The 21,007-nt window shown below is 37.5% G+C and overlaps 1 protein-coding gene across 1 annotated transcript in view; it reads right to left on the reverse strand.

Moving 5' to 3' along the window:
• Positions 1-208: 208 nt before the first annotated feature.
• The window catches only part of LOC146591396 (engulfment and cell motility protein 1), a gene marked incomplete at its 3' end in the record, with an annotated part of 159,051 nt that continues 138,252 nt past the window's right edge, over positions 209-21,007 (reverse strand). Inside the window, exons 16-17 of the mRNA XM_085312990.1 lie at positions 13,327-13,431; positions 209-317 (exon numbers count right to left, since the gene is read on the reverse strand). Of these exons, the coding sequence (XP_085169116.1) occupies positions 209-317; positions 13,327-13,431 (214 nt within the window). The remainder of the gene's footprint in view (positions 318-13,326; positions 13,432-21,007) is intronic.

The following is a 21,007-nucleotide window of genomic DNA, read 5'->3' on the forward strand; positions in this document are numbered from 1 at the left end:
CCCACTTCCCCTATTCCATCCTAATCCCTGGAATGCCCACAAATAAGAAGGAAGTGCTGAGAAAAGGGTAAAGTCATTTTGCATGTCATTGTTCAACACACAATCACGTTCAAAAATGATTCTCAGCAGAAAAATCCTTGAAATAAACTTCAGGAATCACTGAAGTCACTCTATGGTTCTTAGAGGTCAAATAAACAGGCCAACTTACGTAGTTCTCCTACTTTCAGTATTTCGCACAGCATCTTTGTCAGCTCAATGCTACTCCGACCAAATGGGCATTCATGCTTGTCTTCTCGACTACTGTTTTCCAGGACAATCTGAATCAGGAATCAAAATGGAAAATAATCAGTTTGAAGAACATGTGAGTTGAAGAACCGCTTTGCATGTCCCGCATATACAATGTACACCAGGAAACTCTTTGTGGATACTGTTTTCATAAACCTTAGCATACCAGCTAAATGACAGGGCAGAAAAGAGCTAAGGAGGGGAGGGGGGACCCAATATCAATAAAAATAAATAAATGCCTCCCTATGCCTGAGACAGTCAGAGGGACAGAACCAGTGCTGTTTCAGGGCTGACTCTAAATCTTTGCCATTTCCATGTAATGTTGCTCCTCTGCTTGGAGAAACTGCAGCATAAGTTCAAGAGAAAAAAGATGCTTCATTTTAAATTCACTAGTTAAAGAAAATTGGATTTAATGATTTATAAGCATGAACACATCCTTAGAAGGAACTTTTTAAAAGGTAGGACAAAATAGCATAGATGAATGTCAAAATGTCCAAATGTCAAAAATCAAACTGAAGTCCACAGTTAGGCAAAGAAGATGTGCTCGTTTTCTCTACTATGGAAGAAGCCTGTGCTTATGTGCAAAGCATTTCAGTGAGCTATCACTTATGAAGCCTCTGAATGCTTCAAAAACAGCTCAAGAGCTTTTGTGTTCTCTGTTAAATGATATTGCAATATAAATGCGAAAAATATTTTCTTGAACAATTTTGCACTCAAGTTCTGCAGTATCAGATATATTTGTGATAAAACTTTCACCAGCACTGCAAACTGACAAAAYATTCCATAGTAGAGGTGAAAATACGAATTACAACAATACTACAGATTTCACTGAAGCTGTGAGCCTGAAAAGAGGACAAGATAGAGTCTGAAAAAGAAAAAAAAAAAGAAATGCACAGATTTTCAGTAAGAATTGGCTTTGTAGTAACAAACTTTCCCATCAGCTTTAAAAAGGAACCAAAATACACATCCTAAGCAGCTGCTGCACAGCCTTGGGAGTGGGAGAGAGAGGAAGGAAATGCACTTCAAAGGATTTTGTCAAGCACCAGAGAACCTCAGAGGCTCTTTAAATCTTCTTCACAAACAGGTGTTTAGACACTGCTCTCCTGTTTGTACTCCTCCTTGCTCCTTAGCTCCTATCTTCACCACCTTATTTTTTTTTATCTTTAACTTTTGCAGTAAAGAAAACTTCCAAAACAGTAAAACAGAAAATTCCACCCTCCCTTCTAAACACTCTGAAATGCCCATGATTTCTAAAAGGATCAAAGGCTGGAACATAGCCCAAAACACAGTGGTGGTGGTGAAGCGGACTGAAGCATTGCTAGATGCCTTTCYCTCCCTCCTCAGATCTTAGCTGCAAATGTTGCATATTCATGCTCTCATGTGCATAGAAACTTTCCCTGTGAAGCAGTTCAAGGCGAAAGCGGGAAAAGAGTGAGAATCCACTTCACATAGTATGCCAAAGCCTCTTTGCCATGAAGTACTTGTTTTAGTCCTACTCTGCAAATGGCTTCTAGCTGTTACTGACCCTACCCCTACCCAGGATTGTGAAAAAATGGTTGCTCTCTGTGTTATGAGAGTGGATGACTGCTTTGTTTTACTTCTTGAAGAACACTCCATCTCCTCTGTCATTTTATTTTACTACTTGGACTTTCTACAGACTCTTAGGATGCCATTAGGGATTTGATAGCTATTTGACCTTTACCAACTCTTACTGGCCTTTTCCAACAGGCCAGTGTCAGAATCATGTTCACCACTCTGCCTAGAGGAGTTACTTTTCCATCTAAAAGTTTCGGGTTAAATTACATCTAATTGTTCTATGTCATATCTGGATAAAAAGTTGTACCAAATCAAAGATACACCCCTGCAATTTTTGTTTTACACTGCTGCAGCCACCCTTCAAGGAACATGTGAATATGACTTTGCATTTAGGATGAGTCATCCTGCTTCAGTCTCTTTCATGGAGGATAGAGCTACATTTCCATACCCAAAGGCAGGAGCAATGAGAGAGTAGCAGGAGTGCAATGTAATGCTGTGTCTCAACACCTCCCTGAGATCACTCCTCTTGTTTCATTATTATGCTTTTTATCTCTCACATAATAAAACATAAGATCTGCATACTTGAGCAGGGGGCTGCTTTGACACAAATTTAGATACAGCAGAGAAACACGAGTAATAAAAATCAATGAAGAGGCAAAATGAAAGGGTAAGGGGGAGGGGAAGAGAAGCACTCAGATCAGCATTCTTGCTTGCTTCTGGCAAACGCATTTTGTTGAGTTTCACATTAACCCGACATATTAACATTTCATGAGTGCATAAATATTTAATGGTGACACCATATATGCATATAATGGAAGGCAGAATTACAGCAATCAATAAGAATGCCAGAGAAATAGTTAAGGCACTGTGTATTGCTATATAGCAAATTAAATGACAATTTGAGTAATCAATATGTAAAGTAGCCTTGGAATGAGCCTCATTCACACTCTGCAAGCATCCGTCTTTCAGCATTTGCTGTGCAAAATAAGGCAGGGCTGACATATTACATTTCTGCAAAAAGGGAAGATGGAAGAGCCTTCACTGCATCTAAATACATGTAGGCAAATTTGGCAGCTGCAGATACTAATACCTACAAGAAAAAAAAAAAAAAAAAAAAAAAAAAAAAAAAAAAAAAAAAAAGCAACTCCAAAAGAGGGGCGCTCTTAAATGCCCAGAGAGAAATCATTTCTAATCCTGGCAACACATTTACAACATTCATTAGTATATTTGTAGCCTACTTTTCATGATTTAGCAACTCATCCTGTTACATAGTAAAATGCTATAAATATAGCTGATAAGGGTGTGATTTTAATGTTATTTCCTTGACCAATCTGGTTACGGAGGAGAAATAAGCAGGGAACGGACATGTTTGCTTAGTAAGCTGGTGAAAACTATAGAAGGGAAAGAAATGTAAAACAGAGCTCTAGACTGAAAATACTTGTGTATGCCTACAGTGTGTACCGCTGGCTTGATTCGTATTTCTATTACAACAATTATTTTCCCAAGGAAAAGAAAGTAGTGAGGAAGTCACCAAGCCCACACAGCCCTCATTCAAATGGAGGTCTATCATTAATGCTCATGAAGTGGTTGAGCGCTATTATCTTCCTCCTCTTCTCCCTCACACATCCCCAGCGAGCTCCAGGTCTACCAGCTATTTCACAATCTGCGGGCATGGGAGCTAATTTTGCTCAGGGGAGCAAATACTTTGAGGCAGTCTCCTTGAACATGACGGGAGAAGTCCAGCATCGGGACCAGCTTTCCTCAGTCCTACCTCAGCTCTGAGATACTTGACTGCCCTGTACTTTGATATTAGGTACCTACTGCAGCAGCTTTATTCTTTTTAGAGCTACAGAACTGGGAACCCCTCATATAGAAACGCAGCTTCTCATATGCTGTTATAGACACAAAATTAAAACCTTCTCACAATATACTAGTACTAAATGCTGCATATGGTCTTCTCGCCTGCTGTTCCTTTGATCACTACTGCCCATTGCTATGAGGCAGAGCAGAAAACAACAGTAATTTGCAATACTCAACAGCAAATAAAGATTTTTAGGGAAAAGAAAAAAAACAAAAAAGACAAAAATCTCTAGGGAAAAAAAGGGAAAATAAAATTAGCAAGAGAGCACAAACATGAGAAGTTTGAGTGAGAAAAGACACCAAAGAGCAAGACAGTATGGAGAGCACGTAAGAAAACAGATGAAGGGAAAAAAGAACAGAAAAATCTACTGCAAACCAGAAAATATAGAGGGAGGTGAAAGGAAAGAGAGAGACAGAGACAGAGAATGAGGCCAAATGAAACTGAATCACAAGAAGAATGAGTTGAATAGTCAACAGTAGATGAGAAGAAAGGAAGACACTTAAGAGTATTTTTAAAAATGCAAGGAGTTGAAATTTTAGGAAAGTGAGTGTTAGTTATCCATTTTGTGATATTTTTACAGATCAAACTTGGCAGCCTATTCAGGCATGGAAAGTGGACAAATACAGATCTGTACAGTTTTACTATTTTTAATGCACCTAATATAGATACTTCTCTCATTTAYGAACTCCTGTCATAAACTGAAGGGAAACGTTTTCCAATTACCAAACAAAACCAAGGAGTTACCAGAAAGAGAAATGAAGGCTTGGTATTGTTTCCCAAGGTAGACATTTCAGGCAGGACTGGTAAGCAACTGCTGACAGCTGAATTTTCTGGGGAACTGAGTTAGCAATATGAATTGCCTAAACATCCTGTTTTCTCTGAAGCCAAAACTCTTTTCAGCAAGCAGTAGGCAGCCCTCCAATATCCAACTGTCCGACAACGCATTTCAAAAGGTATAGGAAGGAATATTCTTCTTTAGGAAATACTATTGGTTCTTGTTTTTGAAAGCAAGATCTTATACACTTTCCATTGTATTATAATTAATGGTGTTCAGCATCACCCAAAGAACAGTCACCTCCTTTTACAATCTATGTACCAATGGCATGGACACGGTAATGTAATAGAAATTCAAATGTCATGCCAAGACCACAGAAKAATAATGCAAAATTTCTTGTAGCAGAGAAAACAAAATCAAAAAAAAAAAYCTAACTTTAAGGCAGGAAAATTCATATTGTTCCTTTACAATCTTCCATTGAATTAGTCATCGAGTTCATCATTATCCCAGAAGCACAAAACAGACCTTCAGGGAAGCAACAGACTAAATGAAATATTTTCCACATTTGATTACTATGGATTTAAAAATTCRCATCAGCTTCAAATATGAAGTTTTTTCCTTCAACTGACAGCTAATGACTGGCAAAGAACAGAGTTTTTAAAACATCTTCAGAAGTTTCCTCATCAAAAAAAAACAGGAGGAAAAAACTGCCAGACACTCTTCCTTCACTGGGAAAATCCACTTAGCCAATCCCTTAATCCTTTACATTAAAGATGAAATTTGGTCCCAATACACGACCCCAYAGCAACTGCAGATGTAATTCTTAGATTCCTGAACTATGATCTTGACAGTAGAATAGAGATTCGTTATGACTAGGAAATAAATACAGAAAGGAAAATACCTACTATAATTGCAGCAATACTTATAATAAATCCCACAACAGACAATTCAACAAGCACTGTTGCACTATTACAAAGGAGCATTTCCCTACACCTACTTTATAAGTCCTATCTAAAATGATCCTACATTAACAAAGGTGGAGTTTTCTAGTAGTCTGCAGTAGGTTAATATCAAGAAGTTCAGAGCTGGTTAGTTAAGACGGTAAAAAACTCCCTAGACCCAACACGAACAATCTGGCAGCATTTTGATACCAAAAAACTGCAGGGTTCCTCTTCCTTTTCTTGGCGCTCTACTTCATTTTTTCCTAAGCTTTTCTTATCACATATGGCAGGTTTTGCCATTTCTACTTCATTTAGATGCTTTCAGTAACTCCTCAGGAAGCAAATAGTAAGARGAATATGATTCCTGAGAAGGACAAGGGACTCTACTGCAGCAGACTCAATTTCTATTTCTCCTCTTCTCCATTTTGCTTCCCTGCCAAGGCAGCTTGTCATTTTCCTTAATTTTGGCATCAGTGATCTTCTAAGAGCCTTCCCTTGGCATTGTCCCCTCTAACATCTCTTCTTATCTCCCCTGTTTCATTTTCAATTTCCCATGCTTCCTCTCGCCCTTATCTCAGCCTTCCTTCACATTCCTGAGGCATAAGAGAAATTCTTCAAGGCAAAATTAAAAGAAAACAACAGTTTCGTCTGCCTTCCTCAGAAAGAGACTGGAATTTCCATCTACTAAGCCAAGATCAGAGGGAAGAGTCAGGGCCTATTAAAGGCACTGGAACAGAAAAGAAAAGGATCCACTGACGCGAGAAACTCAGCTAGGAAGCCATGCTTTTTCTGAGAAAGACCTAATTTTGCTGGACCATGTTAAGGATTAGACACTAAGAATCTGACATGAGYCTCGCAGAGCAAAAAAGCATGAGCAAGAGCTGGGGTATAACCAACATATTGTGTCAAAAGTGCACTGCAGTCTGCTGCTCTCAGGGAGAGCTACTAAGAAAAGGTGTGGAGCCCAGTATATGGCTAAGCAGCCAGGGGACGACCTGATACTCTCATACAGAGGGGAAGGGAWAGGAAAGGCATCCAATTATGTCACTGCATAACAACAGATATGTAACAAGGTGAATTCAAGGTGTCCTGGTCATAATATTTCTCGTGCTTGCCTCTACAGCCATAAAACACTGCTAACACAGATGGCTTAAAATTTCCAATATTTGGCTGGAAAATTATGGTTTCTCTCCCCCTCCTCTAAATTATCACAASCTACATTGCTATGATCTTGCAATTGTTTCACATGAGCAGTTTCCGTGGGAATAAGTTTTGCGTGAAGCATGATCATATCATCTTCAGTTTCCATCAAAAGCAAAATGCAGAGTGAATTCTCTTGAAATATCATAAAGCTTCCTCCTTTCTTTACCACTTCACACATAACCAACCAAGTCCCTGTAAAAGGTGGTAAGAGAACCCAAGATTTGAACACAAGTGGCCAGGTGTTCCTTCTCCCTATATGCCCCATTCAGATCTGAGGGGAAATACTTCCCGTTCTTGCTCTCCTAAGACAGAGGAGTATGGGAGGAACCTACAATACCTGCAGGATGTAGTACATTTCTGAATTCTTTCTTTTCTTCCATGGAGTGAGATAGGTCCCACCAGTACCAAAGTATTATTATGGTATGGGTATAYTATGAAAGCTTGAATCTTAATCTCATATCAGTGATCAACTTCTGGGCTCTTAGGATATGGACTGCATTTTGCCAACAGCTCTCATATACACTGCAAGATTCAGTTATGCTGCGAATGGTGAGCAGTGAGCTGAAAAAAATGTAGGGCTGCAACGCTGTCATATGTCCCACCGCACACATCAAATGGGGTTGTGCTAACAGAGATTGCCAAAACTCTTAAGATTCTCTTCCTCTCCCAGTATTAATCTGGCTCCATATTTACATTGCAACCAACCACTCCAGGCTTTGGTCTCTCTTCGCTCAAGGGGACCCACCATGATTTTGCAGTCAATGACATGGGCTCCTGGGTCAAAACCACAGAATTTCCTGGTATGTTGATAGGGGAAGCAGAGATGTTGACCAAGGCTTGGGAAAAGACAAAAGGCAGACAAAATACAAGTTAGGTATGAATAGAAGGTAAGAACAGAAAATGGAAAAAAAAAAAAGTGAAGGAAAGAACATGTTAACAGGTTGGGAAACACTGGGCTTAAACTTTTAGGTCTTATGTATAAAATTGTATTCTCCCATAAGATACAACAGGAAAACAAAAGAAATGAAGCTCAATTTTCTCTCTGCCTTTAACAGCACATAAATAAATTACATCCCCTTCCAACCATTTCTGGAGAAAAACAGCATCGCAGARATCAGGCATGGTTTTATTTCAGAAAGTGCTGAAATTATATGTTGGACTACTCATATCTGATGAGGTTAGAATGAGTAGGCACGAGGAGACTTTGTGAATTGGCGGAAGGATGTGTAGGCAGCCTCCTATACAACAACTGCATGGATTAGAAAGTATACGGCGCGCAGTCTGACTGTGACTCAACCCATTAAAGTTCTGAAAGGTCTTTGCAGAATGTCAGCAATCTTCCTGTCTGCATCACCGGGGCTCACAAACAGCACCTACTCCTCCACTGTCACTTCTGAAGAGCTGAAAAAAAGAACCTCTCCATTACCCAAAAGTAGCAGTTCAAATAGCTGCTGTGGAAAAAAGCGTCTCTGCATCATGGCTCTGCGCGTAACAGATGCAAGGGAAAGAAGGTGTTGTATTTCTGACCATAAATCAGCTTCACTTTTCATTTTCAGGTAATCAAAACTGCTCTTGGCTTAAAGTCCTAACATTTTGTTTGGATTTGGAGCATTTTAATGGTCTTTAAAATTTATTTTAAATATAAGACCAGAAAATTTAGGAACCTATCACTAAATACCTTACACATTKTTCACAAAATTACAGTAGCAATGGATCCATCATAAAAGACACGAAGAGATCAATCAGCCCAATGTTTAAATTTACAGTATGGATTTCAGCATTGGTTTCCCATCTTGTAGGCATTATTTTATATTGTTTACAAATTTCATAATTAATATTTAACAAATACTTGCATGAAATATTTTTTTTCTTTCTCCCAGTGATTTTTTAAAATCTTTCTCCTCTACAGATGAGGGAATCAAATTTCAAGCTACAGTAACATTTCCTTTGCAAAGTACACTTACTCTCCCTAGATGTTAAAGAGCCTAGTCATCTAATGAATRATAAAGAATTGGGCATAAGCTTGGGCAGCCAACTAAGCGGAATCTATACAAATGGATAGTCAATACTCATAACTGGAGCCACTTAGCTTTTTGTGGTTTTTGCCTGAAGAACCAGTCTCTCAAGGAACTTAAAGAAAAGAAAGAGATAGAATAATTGTCTTCTTAAGACACAATCTGCCCTCAAAAAAACAGAGGCCTGTTAGAATATAGCTGACCATAAACCCAGAAGAAAAATGCAGACAGGTCACCAACTTGTCAATCATTAAAAGCAGATTCATACAAATGAGATATGTGGTTACCACCACGAACAATGTAGTATAGGGTTTCTCTAAGACACAGTTGGCTTACTGTGAAGAACAACAGGCAGTAATAAAATCCTACACTCCATCCCTGCCGAAGGTTCTCACTATATTCAGATGCCTGCAAGAAAGGCATAAAATAAGGGAATATTTCAATGGTAGCACAATAAAAGTGAAGATAGATTCAGTTTACCCATTGGCATCTTCTCTTTCTCCCTCATAGATAATTTAGGCAAGATCCAAGATGAAGAGCAGTACACTAACAGCTGGAGTGGTAGCTTTGATTTTGCTGCCTCCTATACTGAATACCTGGATGAACAGTAGAGGTCAACTGCACATTCAGTGGTCAACTTACCAGAATTGCAAGTTAGTATTTCCTTAAAAGCATCTGAGATAGAAATAGGGCAGCTTTAAASACAGGCTATCAAATTCTTCCGGGTTACAAATAAAGCATTTGCTCCATTTTGTTTTCTCTAGCTTAAACTCTATAACAAATTAAATAAAGCTCATTATTTTACATCAACATTGGAATCACTGAAGTGTACACACACAAAAACAGTAAAAAAAACCTCCCATGCAAGTGAATAATACCTAYATAGAAGCACAGATCTGTATAAAATATTGGCTTCATATATTTAGATCTCTATTGTATCTTGAAAATAAAATTGCTCTAAATAAAGTCTTGTACCATTAATTTCCAGAGAAGTCAACAACAAAGCACCAATAAATCAAGGTACTAATCGCAATGATGACATAATAGGATTTCCATGGACAGTTTTTTCCACAGACCCTCAGGAAAATTTTTCAAAGGCTACAAGTCACCCAAAAGAAAATCTCAAGATAGCTGCATTGAATAAAGTCTGTTTAAATGGTAACTTWTAATTTTATTTTTTAAATTAGTAGAACTTGAAGGTGAAGTAGTTCTAGAAAGGAGAAAATAGGAACCAAGGGAAAACTTGTCTGCTCCAAAAGAATAAAAAAAGATTAGCTGTCACAAAGCTTTATTCCAATCATTTTTTTCACTGGTAAATTTAATTATACACTCTGACTGTCCTGTAATTATGCAGCTTGGGAAACTGCCAATTTTTCCTGCGGAAACTTTCAAAATTTCTTGCAAAGATTCAGCTTTACTTCCATCAATGCATTCCACATACTATATGTCACCACCTCTTAAAAACAGAGTCCGTAGCAATTGATTATTTAAGTGAAATACGAAAAAAATGTTGTGCACTTTATATTTAAGTCACTGATAGCACCAAATAATAGAGAAGAAAAGGTAACTCAATAGCAAACTAATTCAACAAGAAACTTTATTTTTTAATCCATACAATAGCTAAAGACAAAGAAAACCCTAGGTTTTTTCCTCCACTAAACAACCTTTCTTCTTGAGGCCTCAGTCATATTAAATGGTAAATAGACAGTGAGATTCATAAATGATTAATTCAAAGTCCAAATAAAGAAACATAACACTGTGTTTCTCTCAAAAGAGAAGGAAGACATCACATAAAGAAAACTTATACTGTAATTTCAGGAACAGGCATACAGCAGGAAAAAGAAGAATAATAGAAATGAATTGTGGGAAAGTAGATATGAATCAAAAGGGAGAAAAGGTTTGGTTATTTTTGTTTCCTTCTCTGCAGTGTGACACTCCATGTTTTCATCTGAAATGCTTTCCTTTTCTCCACGATGCACAGTTACCCATTTGCTCCACTGCCTTCATGCCCATGCTCTTCAACACATCGCAAYTGCATTTTCCATTACTACAAATTCTTTGTTTGGTGCTTGTCTTCAGAGTCCCATTGCCCCCAGTTGAAGGGCACTTCAGGTTCAGACACCCTTTCCACCTAATTAATCCATTTATTAGGCACATTAATTCAGAACAGAATGATTTATGAGGGGGGGAACAAGAAAGAAAAACGGAAATTACTGAAAAGACTAGAYAAGGAGAGGTTAGACGGGAAGGAGGCATGCAGTAAGTAATACAAGAAGCAGCATTACAAGGGGCCTTGCAGCAGGGACAGCCTAACAAAGCGGCAGGTCAAAATGCAGTGATTTGCAGTGCCCATTAAACGCAGAGCTGGGGGTACACTCAGCATAGCAGTTAAGGTTTCCTGACAGTGTCTTCTCTTAATACACTACATTCTGTCAGGAAAAGCTTTATATTTTCCAGGTTCATTTCACATTAATTCTAGTTTCCAATCTAAATTTTTAATTATTCCACAGCACAGCTATTATCTCATTTTGCACCTTAAGAATGAACCTCATGGCATAGCAGCTACCTGTACTGAAAAACAGCAAGTTGAAAATAATTTCTCTTCCTACAAGGCAAACTGCCTTCTGGTCTCAACAGGGCAGAGGAAAAAAAGAGAAGAGCTCCTGTCAAACAAGTTACTCAGAATGGGAGTATTACTTGTCTGTATAGCTAACAGTTTCTTGCAGAGCTTCACCTAGACCAGAGAGAGTATTTTTATTTGTTAGGGTATGGGAGTTGAAACGTAGCCGAACAGATAAGTAGATGTTTTTTTGTGATCAAAGGCTAGCAGCACTGTAGGAGTTGCGCAGTGCCTTTCATCTCCAGAGTTGTTCAGTGCACTGCTAGCATGACTKTGTGGAGAGTCATGGACGAGTGAGCTACCACGCCAGCAACTCCAAATCAGCACCATGCAGGGCTCAACAGAGACAGGTAAACTAACTCCTGGCTATATTAATAGTTCTTGAAGCAACTTTGGGCAAGCACTTTAATCCAGCTGTGCCTCTATACGGCATTTTTATTGTACATAGACACATGTACTCTTTTTCAAGTGGGAAATTCATGAGGCACTCAAATAGTCTCTGGAACCATACGAGAGTGAAGACAGACATCTCAAAATAACACCGAAGCCTCTCAGATTAGTAGCGCAGTAGCAAAAATATTGCATTGTAGAAACAAAATTGAGCTAGGACCCAAATTCCTGTTAAATAGCACTTAATTATACGCAACACTGAACTCAATTTTTAAGACGGCGCTTGCAACATAAAGATTAAAAATACAAAAAAAAAAAAGAGAAATGCCAGTGGAAGTTCTCATTCGACAGAATTTTTGCCCTCTTTGAAGTCTTTTTAGACCTCTTCAAAATCTCTGTCTCTCTCATTTGGGAGCACTGGCTACTCTCATACGGTGCCCCAAATGCAGTATTTTCCTCTAAAGCTGGAATTCTCAGAAGCAGCCTATGGAGAAGCACCACCTAAATCTTACCAAATTTCAAAGAGGAGAACTTGTTTCAAAGTCTCTTTTTATAAACAAAAACTACAGTTTGGTATCATTTTTCTAATAAAAATATTCACTGCCCAGTATATAAATAACTCTTAATTTCAGGAATTTATAGTGTTTAATAAACATTTGCTATATTGTATGCCAGCACAGTTTCATTTAGTAGTCATTGCTAGATTCAAGCTGAGGGAGAAATATATCTGAAGGGCAAATCTGGCACTCTTCTGGTCTTCTGCTATGTTCATGGGTCATCCTAGGCTGAATATCTTTGTACACCATTCATAAAACCCTTGCAGCCTTGACACTATCGTGCTTTGAGTAAAAACGAAACAATATTGAATGTCAACTTAAAAGTTCAATCTTTTTTAGTAGAAATAATGGTGTGCCTACTGTCTCCTTGATACATACTATTTGCTTAAAGCAAGTCTGCATGTTTCCACCTTTTCTTCTGGAGTCTAACCATCCCAACTATCTCAGAACTCTGACTTTCTGGACTCCTCATGTACTGATTTCTTCTCTTCTCTTCTCATGTGTGCTAGATATATTTTCCATGTGCATTTCAACAAAGGTCAGGGAAAACTGGTCTAGTCAGATGCACGTATTATTCTGCTGCATGCCTCTTCACGTAAGGAAGCAACGCATAACATGTTTCAAACTACTCTTCAAATACCAAATGTAAGAGGAGGRGTGGGCAGGGGCAGGAACAGGGTGTGCAAAATTCTTCTTTCCTATTTGTCTACAACCATTACATCAGCTACAGAAGTAATTTTAATGGCAGCATCTTAACTCTCAGGACACTGCCAGTACAGTCAGTTATCAAGGTATTTCCTAGTCAAAGCCTCCTTTCCTCAGGAAACAGCTTTTCATAGCCTTAGAGGAGGGGAGGAAATTCTGCACATTTATTCATTTCTGATTTTAYGGACATTCTTCACACATCCAAGTGAGCACAAGCTACTCTGATAGGCAACGACAGAGTATGCAGCTGCACAGCATCTTCCCAAAACTTGTACAGACACATGTCATGTTTTAATGTTTTATAGTTTGCTTGCCTAGAGTTCATTGCTGTTAASGGCATCACGATTCTAAACTTCCTCTTGGAAGGGAACGGTAAACAGGCCATCATCTGTGTGAACTGGGAGCTGCACAGATCTGAAAGGGGAGAAGCAGCCTTACCCGTATATAAGCATCCTGGTGATGTTTAGCGAAGTACAGCATATTGTCAAGGGCTAGCATTCCTGGAGGGGTCTGCGTAAAATCCATTGCTGGGTTTACATGATTCTGCAAAAACACAGTAAGATCACTCCATCAGTAACTGCACAAAAGCCATCAACTCCTCAATGATTTACGATGTGCATCATGTCATGTTGATCCCAAAAAATCCAGCAACACAACTCCTTTTGCTGAACAGAGAACATAAAACAAAGAAGCGGCCATATCCCAAAGAAATGTTAAGCCAAATGCCACCTTTGTGGCTGGTGTATTAGTCACTCATTTCTGTAAGTACAGGATGGAGTTTTCAAACAGTTGAGTGACCTAGAAGCACAACCGCCTTAAGTCTTTCACAGCAGAGAGACTCGTTAGTCATACCAGAGACTACAAGTACCTTAGATTTGAAAATGTAAATAAACTTTAAAAGTACATATGCAAATGAAGAGCCACCAAAACAGCTATCCATACAATTGCTGGTGAACTATTTCAAAAAAAAAAAAAAAAGTGAAAAGGAAAAAAAGCTGCTAAATTCAAAAGTTGTATTAAACCTTGTAATTAAAGTTGAATCTTGTGGACCCTGAATACAAAGGGTATCAGACAGGAGTGTACAAAATTAAACAGATTCACCTTGGAGAAATCAGGTAAGTTTTATCTTATGTTCTGAGTTTATGAATTTCAAGTACGAAATTAATAAATGAGCATAACAAACATTGCTCAAACTTGCCAACTTCCACATCCAGCTACAAATTTCAAACATTCAATTTCACACATTAGATGAAAAACACACTTGCTCAAAATATTCATTAACCCAGTTAGAGTTTTGATAGGATGGAATTAAACACACATTTGAATAAGTTTTGTGCAGTTCAAGGTCTGGATGTGTACATTTGCCCAGCTACATACAGGCTCTTAAGAAATACAGAAGCTGCTCAGAAGAAGGAAGACCCAAGGGTATGACTCCATCAAAAATGCTTGTCTTCTGCTATACTCTTATCAGTATCTCCTTTTCAATGTCTCCAGCCCCACTCATCATTCTGACCCAGGAAATCTTCCCTGGTCATGTAGCAATGGCATTTCTATTCTGCAAGATCCAGCAGAGAGAAACTTTAAAAGTACATTTACTATCAGAAAACTGACTATGTAGCAATGGCAAAGATCACTTTAGATTTCTTCTTCCATCAGCCTGTTTCTTCTGTGCACTCAGGATTTTATCTACCCACTTCACTGATAAAAACATGTTTTTTCTATTTTTCCTCTTGTTGATTTTGCCAGGCCAAAAAGCTGCAGAAAAGTGAGATAAGATTCTATTCTCTCTTGCCTGTCTTATTTTTAGATGTATGACAGGTTGCTTTTAACCTGTCAGTAACTCATATCCACATAAAAGATCAGAAATACTAGAAAAAGAATATTATACACTAAACTGACCACTGTCACTTTAAAAGCAGGAACCAGGCTTGGGATGAAGATGGTAATCTGTTCATTTTACATCTGTACTTTAGGCGAACTGACACACAAACAATACGATCTTAGGTGCAYCACTCTGCAATAGGGAATCAAGAGGATGCTTGAAATCCTAGGTTTTAAGCGGTAATGCCTATGCAATTGTCTTCTGGAGGAAGGAAAACAGTACACAGTACAATGGTAATAGTCTAAGTGGAAAATAAAGGCTTATAGCGTTGATTACATTTTCCAAAAACTCATCATCTTTTACTTAAAAAACAAAAAAACAAATAAATCACTTCCATCTATTCATCTAAACAGAGAMCAAAAATCCTTCCAAAATCTTCATGGCTATTTCTCCAACCCAACCCTCCTTGCTCCACATGTCATACATTTATCAGTCAAAACACTAAATCAGTATAAGACTGTTTCACACAGATCACAAGCCCAGTAAACTTCAACTTCCCACGTGAGATAACAGAAGATAAAATTTCCCTTTTTGCCATCTTCAAGCATTCCAGAAAGTGCATCTTCTGCAGCCCATGTGCAGCCTTTTTAAGGAATCATCTTAATAGGTTYTTCATGCACTTGAAACATTCTTCCTTTGGGTATAACAAAGTACAAGCACAGGGTAGGGAACACCACTGGATACCTAGCACCATCATGAGCCCTCAGAATTGAAAGATAGAGGGAGAAAAAGCAGGCTGGGGGAAAGAACTGTGCCATGAAAATTTGAGTTCCATTTCCTTGGAAAATCTCCTGGGAAGCTGCCAAGAGGTATCCACACAGCACTGGTTGTACAACGCCTCTTCCAAGTGGAACTTCATTATAGGGCTGCACATACTCTACTCTCTTCATTCTTAGGCTTCAGAGCAGACAGAACATACTTGGATAAATACCTGGCAAGCAGGGAGTATCAACACCCACCTACTTCTTGCTAGTTGTTCAGCTATGAGCACTCATTTTACTGGTATGTATAAGCAATGTCAAAATACAAGCAGGATATAGAAATAAAAGCTAACTCACCATTGCCTGAGTAGTTCTTTTCTTCAAACCATTCTGCAATGTCAAGTTATGTAGAAACTTCAACATAAAGCAGCAGGAGCAGAAGAAATCTCTTATTTAGTAACAATAGTTCATTTTGCCTCTCACGATTGCTTAGTTCTACCTGCTCAGTCAGAAAAGTCATCACCATCACCTATTATTTTTTTCTGAGTCAAGCCTATATAGCCAGCTACTTTTGCATGGTTTTAGGATTTTTTTTTTCACTTTGGATATGAGGAGAACTGGGGCTTGATCTGCAGCTCTGTTAAATCATAAATAATGGGAGACATGCCAGCTGATAATAGCCAAGGATCCACAAGACAGAAGTACGGCATGTGTGAAATAATATATTATCTTCAATTATTTTTCCAAACCTAAAGAAATGCCAGCCGCTTTGCTTCCTTCCTCCTCCCTCTCTCCCCTAAAAATCATTCTTTTCTCGACATGTTTAATGCTTGTRGTTGAAATATTAGTTTATTGAGAGTGGGCTCAGAAATGAGATACAAAGCTAAATTATCTAAAATGCTGTAGTGAATAATTTAAAAGTAGGCAAACACCACCACCTACAATATAATTTATTAAATATACGGAACACAATGCTTCAGGCATATTAGCTTCATCTGTTTAGTATAAAGTCTATTGCATATTTCTCTTTATTAAAAGCCAAGAATAAAAAAAAACAAAGGGAACAGATTTTCTACCTACAGTTTTTCAGATCACTTCAATTTTTTTCCATTAGACTGAATAATATCTACGTATCTTTCAGCTTCAGCATCTGAGCAGTATTTAACAGCTTATGCTCTGATACTGCACATGTCAACGTAACAAATTCTTGATGGTTTTGGTAGCCAACTTAGTAGGCACTGTGGAAATGAAAATTTCATCTTTTGCACRCGATGTAAATTCAAAATGATGCCTGCTTATGCCATTAAAAAAAAGAAAAAAGAAAAAATCATGGTATATTTCATAAAATTACTGTTATTCTGGGTAAATTCCAGTGCAGTAACTATGTTCTGACAATCTAGCACTCTCATACAGTCCTAGCAGCATAAAGCATTCTTCACTCTGCGACCTGAATGGCTCCACTGTCTTATTCTTGGCTTTTAAGGCAATCTCAGAGGGATGTATAGATTTCAGTTGTAAGAAGACCTGTCCTTACACTGAGATGCTTAATTACAATAATAGTGTACTGTCTGTAAATAACTGCTAATGGAGTAAGTATCACCAGTTCCTTATATTATTCCTAATAACAGTATCTTCCACATGAATATGCTGAAGCACAGAAACCATTTATTTCCCTGCATTCACAGTCTACTACAGTACAAACGTCTCTTATTTCTGTCTTGACAGATATTGACAGGCTATCACAGATTTTGCATCAGTGCTACGTTCAGCTCTGTAAATCTGTTATGTTAATTTGTCCCCAAAGCTGCTGCAGTTGGTGCTAGACCCTCTAAATCCCTGTGCTACACAGGAAGAACAAACTTGTGGTTTTCCAACCCCTAAGCAGCTTGAGGGAAACTCTCTTTTGGATGTCTCCCTTCTGGAGTTTTATATTACAAAAATACTAGAGAAGTTCCCAGGGAGGAATTGGCATTTAAAAAGAACTGGTGATAAAACAGCTACAGAACATCTGAAGAACTTTGGGATACTGTCCAATTTAAATGGTGTTGATCTAAAACGAATCCCCTCAAACAGGGTAATATTTTCTCTACAGAAAACTGACACTCTATCTACAAAGGTAGTACAATTGATCACTTTCTCCTAGTTTGAACTATGTATATTCACTCATTTTCTTCTTTCTTCTAAACCCAAACCACTGCTTGTAGACAAGGAAGGAAAACAAACTAATCACCAGGTTGCATATCATTGTAGTACCTATGCCAAAACCTTCCTTAGGTCAAATGAGAAAATTACAGTAGTACATACATGGATGTTTGCTCAGGAATTACTCAGAACCAAGAGGGAAGGAATGTTTTAAATTATATTTACAGTAAATTACGAATTGACAAATTTATGTCAGAAAAACCTCACCATTCACCTCTTGTCTAGCTGCTCCTGAAGTTTTGCATGCAAAATGTTTCCATCTGTTCATTCACACAGGAGTTACACATATGAAAAAATGTTACATAAAAAAGCATTTGTGAAGATGTAGTCAGCTAAAATTTGTAATGAGGAAGTAGTCTTATCTTTTTGTTTAACAGCATTATATTCAAAGAGATCAGATGCACAACTTTCATCATTCAGTCTAACGAGATACAACAATGACTTGGGAATTTTCAACCTCTATACATTCAAGGAAAGCAAGAAATAACAAATGGATTTGTTTTTCTCTTGATAATTCTCTCAACATGCAAATATGTGTTTCTGTTTTCCAAAGCTTATTTTTTGATTTTCCAATGTAACTCCAGAATAGAATGACAATTTACCTGGAGTATTCCTGAATTAAAACAAAGAAACAAAAACAATAGCAAAAACACAGAGTTTGAATCAGATATCCCCAAGCTCAGTAATGTTACATCTTTTAAGAATATGTACAAAATCTTTTAAGATAAATTTATCGTGAGTCATTTCAATTATGTACACACTCACACACCTCTCGCTCCTCCATATAAAGAACTCCATTATACTTCTACTGAACAGTTTTCAAAGACTTACAAACTATGTATGCACACTTGAGCATGTGCCGTATTTTTCCTTTAAGTAAAATATTTCTAGCTTTTTCCAGGTTAATGTTCCAACAAATATTTAGCCAAAAACATTCTACCTGCTTTAGCATATTTTGTCATATTTTTATGACAGATATGCAGATTATTAATATATATTTCAAGTTAATCTTCTGTAAATAAAAATCACTCGAATCTACCTAAAATGTTGAACAGTAGCCTTTCTGAATAAAGTTTGTGCTCGTCAATACAAAACTGACCTTCTCAGTACTAAAATCATTACTATCTGCACATGATTTGCCCTTTGAAAAAAATAAAATTCTTCAAAATCCGATTACTGTACTCCCTTGATTCACTGAGCTATCGTGTAATCAAATGTAAATCATCACAGCTTCATGTAAGTCAACACTGAAGTGTGTTCCAGTCATTCTTCCTGAATGGATGTTATACCATGGCGGTCAAGGTTGCAAAAATCTGAATGTTACGGTGGCATACATAAGTCCACTGAAATTATCAGATAAAATRTGACACAGTGAGTCAAGGGCAAGCACTGCATATTTTATGACATGAATAAATTACACTTCTTAAGCAAGACTTAAAGCTCTTAAGTAACCCTTTTTCTGCTCTACTTATATTTTATATTATAGCTTTACAAATACACAGAGTTAATGCTGTAGATTCCAAGATCTTAAGCCCTACAGACATGACAATAGTTTGGAAACAGAAGAACCTAAAATGAGTGCTGTGACACTGAGGGGTCAAATCTTGTCCAAAAGAGGACACTTAAGAACTACCTTTTAGGTTTTATGTTAGTTAACAATGAGCGATTTTTAAACTTGGATAGTTAGCAGTTCACACAGACTGTTGACTTTTTAAAAAAACATAATTTAAAATATTTTTGTGAAAACAAATGTATCCAGTGACTACAGGTTATACACTTTCTCAGGGATGTTTAAAAAGAATCAGTGGGACATGGTCATTACATTTTTCAGTGTGAGAATTTATTTATTTATTTTAATCAAATATCTCAGTATCTACTAAGTTTATTAGAGTGACTGACTACGCAGTCAAGCATCCACTTAGAGATCAAGCTAGACTGCACCAAGAAACTAAAGCGATGCTAGTTCATTGCTACTCCACACTTGAGATCACCAGTCCATTTAACAGCCAATCAGCAAGACTCGTAAAACCTCTAGTCCCACAAATTTTAGGGCAAGGTCAGTGTGCTTAAATGCAATTATTGTTGGACATAGTGTGAACTAACCCAGTCAGCTTTCACTGGTGTGAATTAGGGACTGTTTGGACAGCTCCAGCTCTTCCAAAATCATAATGTAAGCATACTACTGAAGTCCTGGCCAACAAACAATTTTTATATTATTTAAGCCACGGTGGTCAAGAAGTATACCAGGATAAACTGGAATAGCGTCCTCATCCTAAAGAGAAATAGTGATATCAATATAGGTCTTTTCCTGTCCTTGGRACTTTTCAGGAGATTGACTGCTTTAATTTTACTGGTGTCGTTAAAGCAGTTTGCCTTTTCTACATAGACAGTTTATAAGGCATGAATTCTTATCCTGCCCAGCAAAATAATCAGGCTAACAAGAYGACAGTGAGGTGAGAAAACAGTATGAAGAGTGCTAGCAGAAACAGAAAAAAAAATCTAAACTTTAATCTGTTTATTTGCAACACTAAAGTGTTTTTAACTAAGTGGAAGTCAAACGACACAATCAAAATCTACAGTGGTTATATGTAATTTGAGTGAATCTAAATAATTTATATGCTTGATAGGATTTGGAAACAAAGATAAAACCATTGTTCCTATGTCTGATTTATGGATGAAAAGCCTTTCTGGAGTTCATGTAAGCTTACTGTCTGATAAGGTCACCGACTTTTGCTCATTTTTTAAGGGTACTGGCTGGCAGCATTCACATCTTGGTATACAGCATTAATGGTCCTGGCCAAAGCTTCTCTGAAGACTACTTATTAAGGAGAAATTCAGAACTCTCCAATAGGCATTTCATATAAAAGTTAAAAGAATGACACCAAGTAGTAAACAAATGTACGTATTTTTTAGCTTATGGCCAAAATATGCAAGTTGCATAGCCTATCAACAAGAAGGAAGAGGATTCTATTTTTTTTTTTATAAATAAAATAAAAGGTTCAAAACCAAGTTCCACCAAACTCCGGGCTGCATCTGTCAGCCTTCTAAGCATAAGACTACCAAGGGGGTATCCTTTTAATTATTTTAGTTACACTTCAGGCAATTTTATCTAAACTTATGCTTTTGGATATAATGTTTATCTTTGTAATTAAGGCTCACTAATTGAAGCATCTTTCAGTGGTGCTTTCTTTTTAAAAAATGAAGACAGATTACCTAAATTGTAAGGAATCTACTTCAGTAAAATCAGGGTAAAAATAATCATCAGAATTTTCCTGAGGATGTGTATCTACAGGGAACCCACATGGGAAGCAGACAGCTTAATTGCTACAGTTGC

The sequence above is a fragment of the Rhea americana genome, unplaced genomic scaffold (genome assembly GCF_003343005.1).
Source record: "Rhea americana isolate MKP2758 unplaced genomic scaffold, rheAme1 scaffold_373, whole genome shotgun sequence".
In the NCBI taxonomy this organism is placed as follows: domain Eukaryota; kingdom Metazoa; phylum Chordata; class Aves; order Rheiformes; family Rheidae; genus Rhea; species Rhea americana.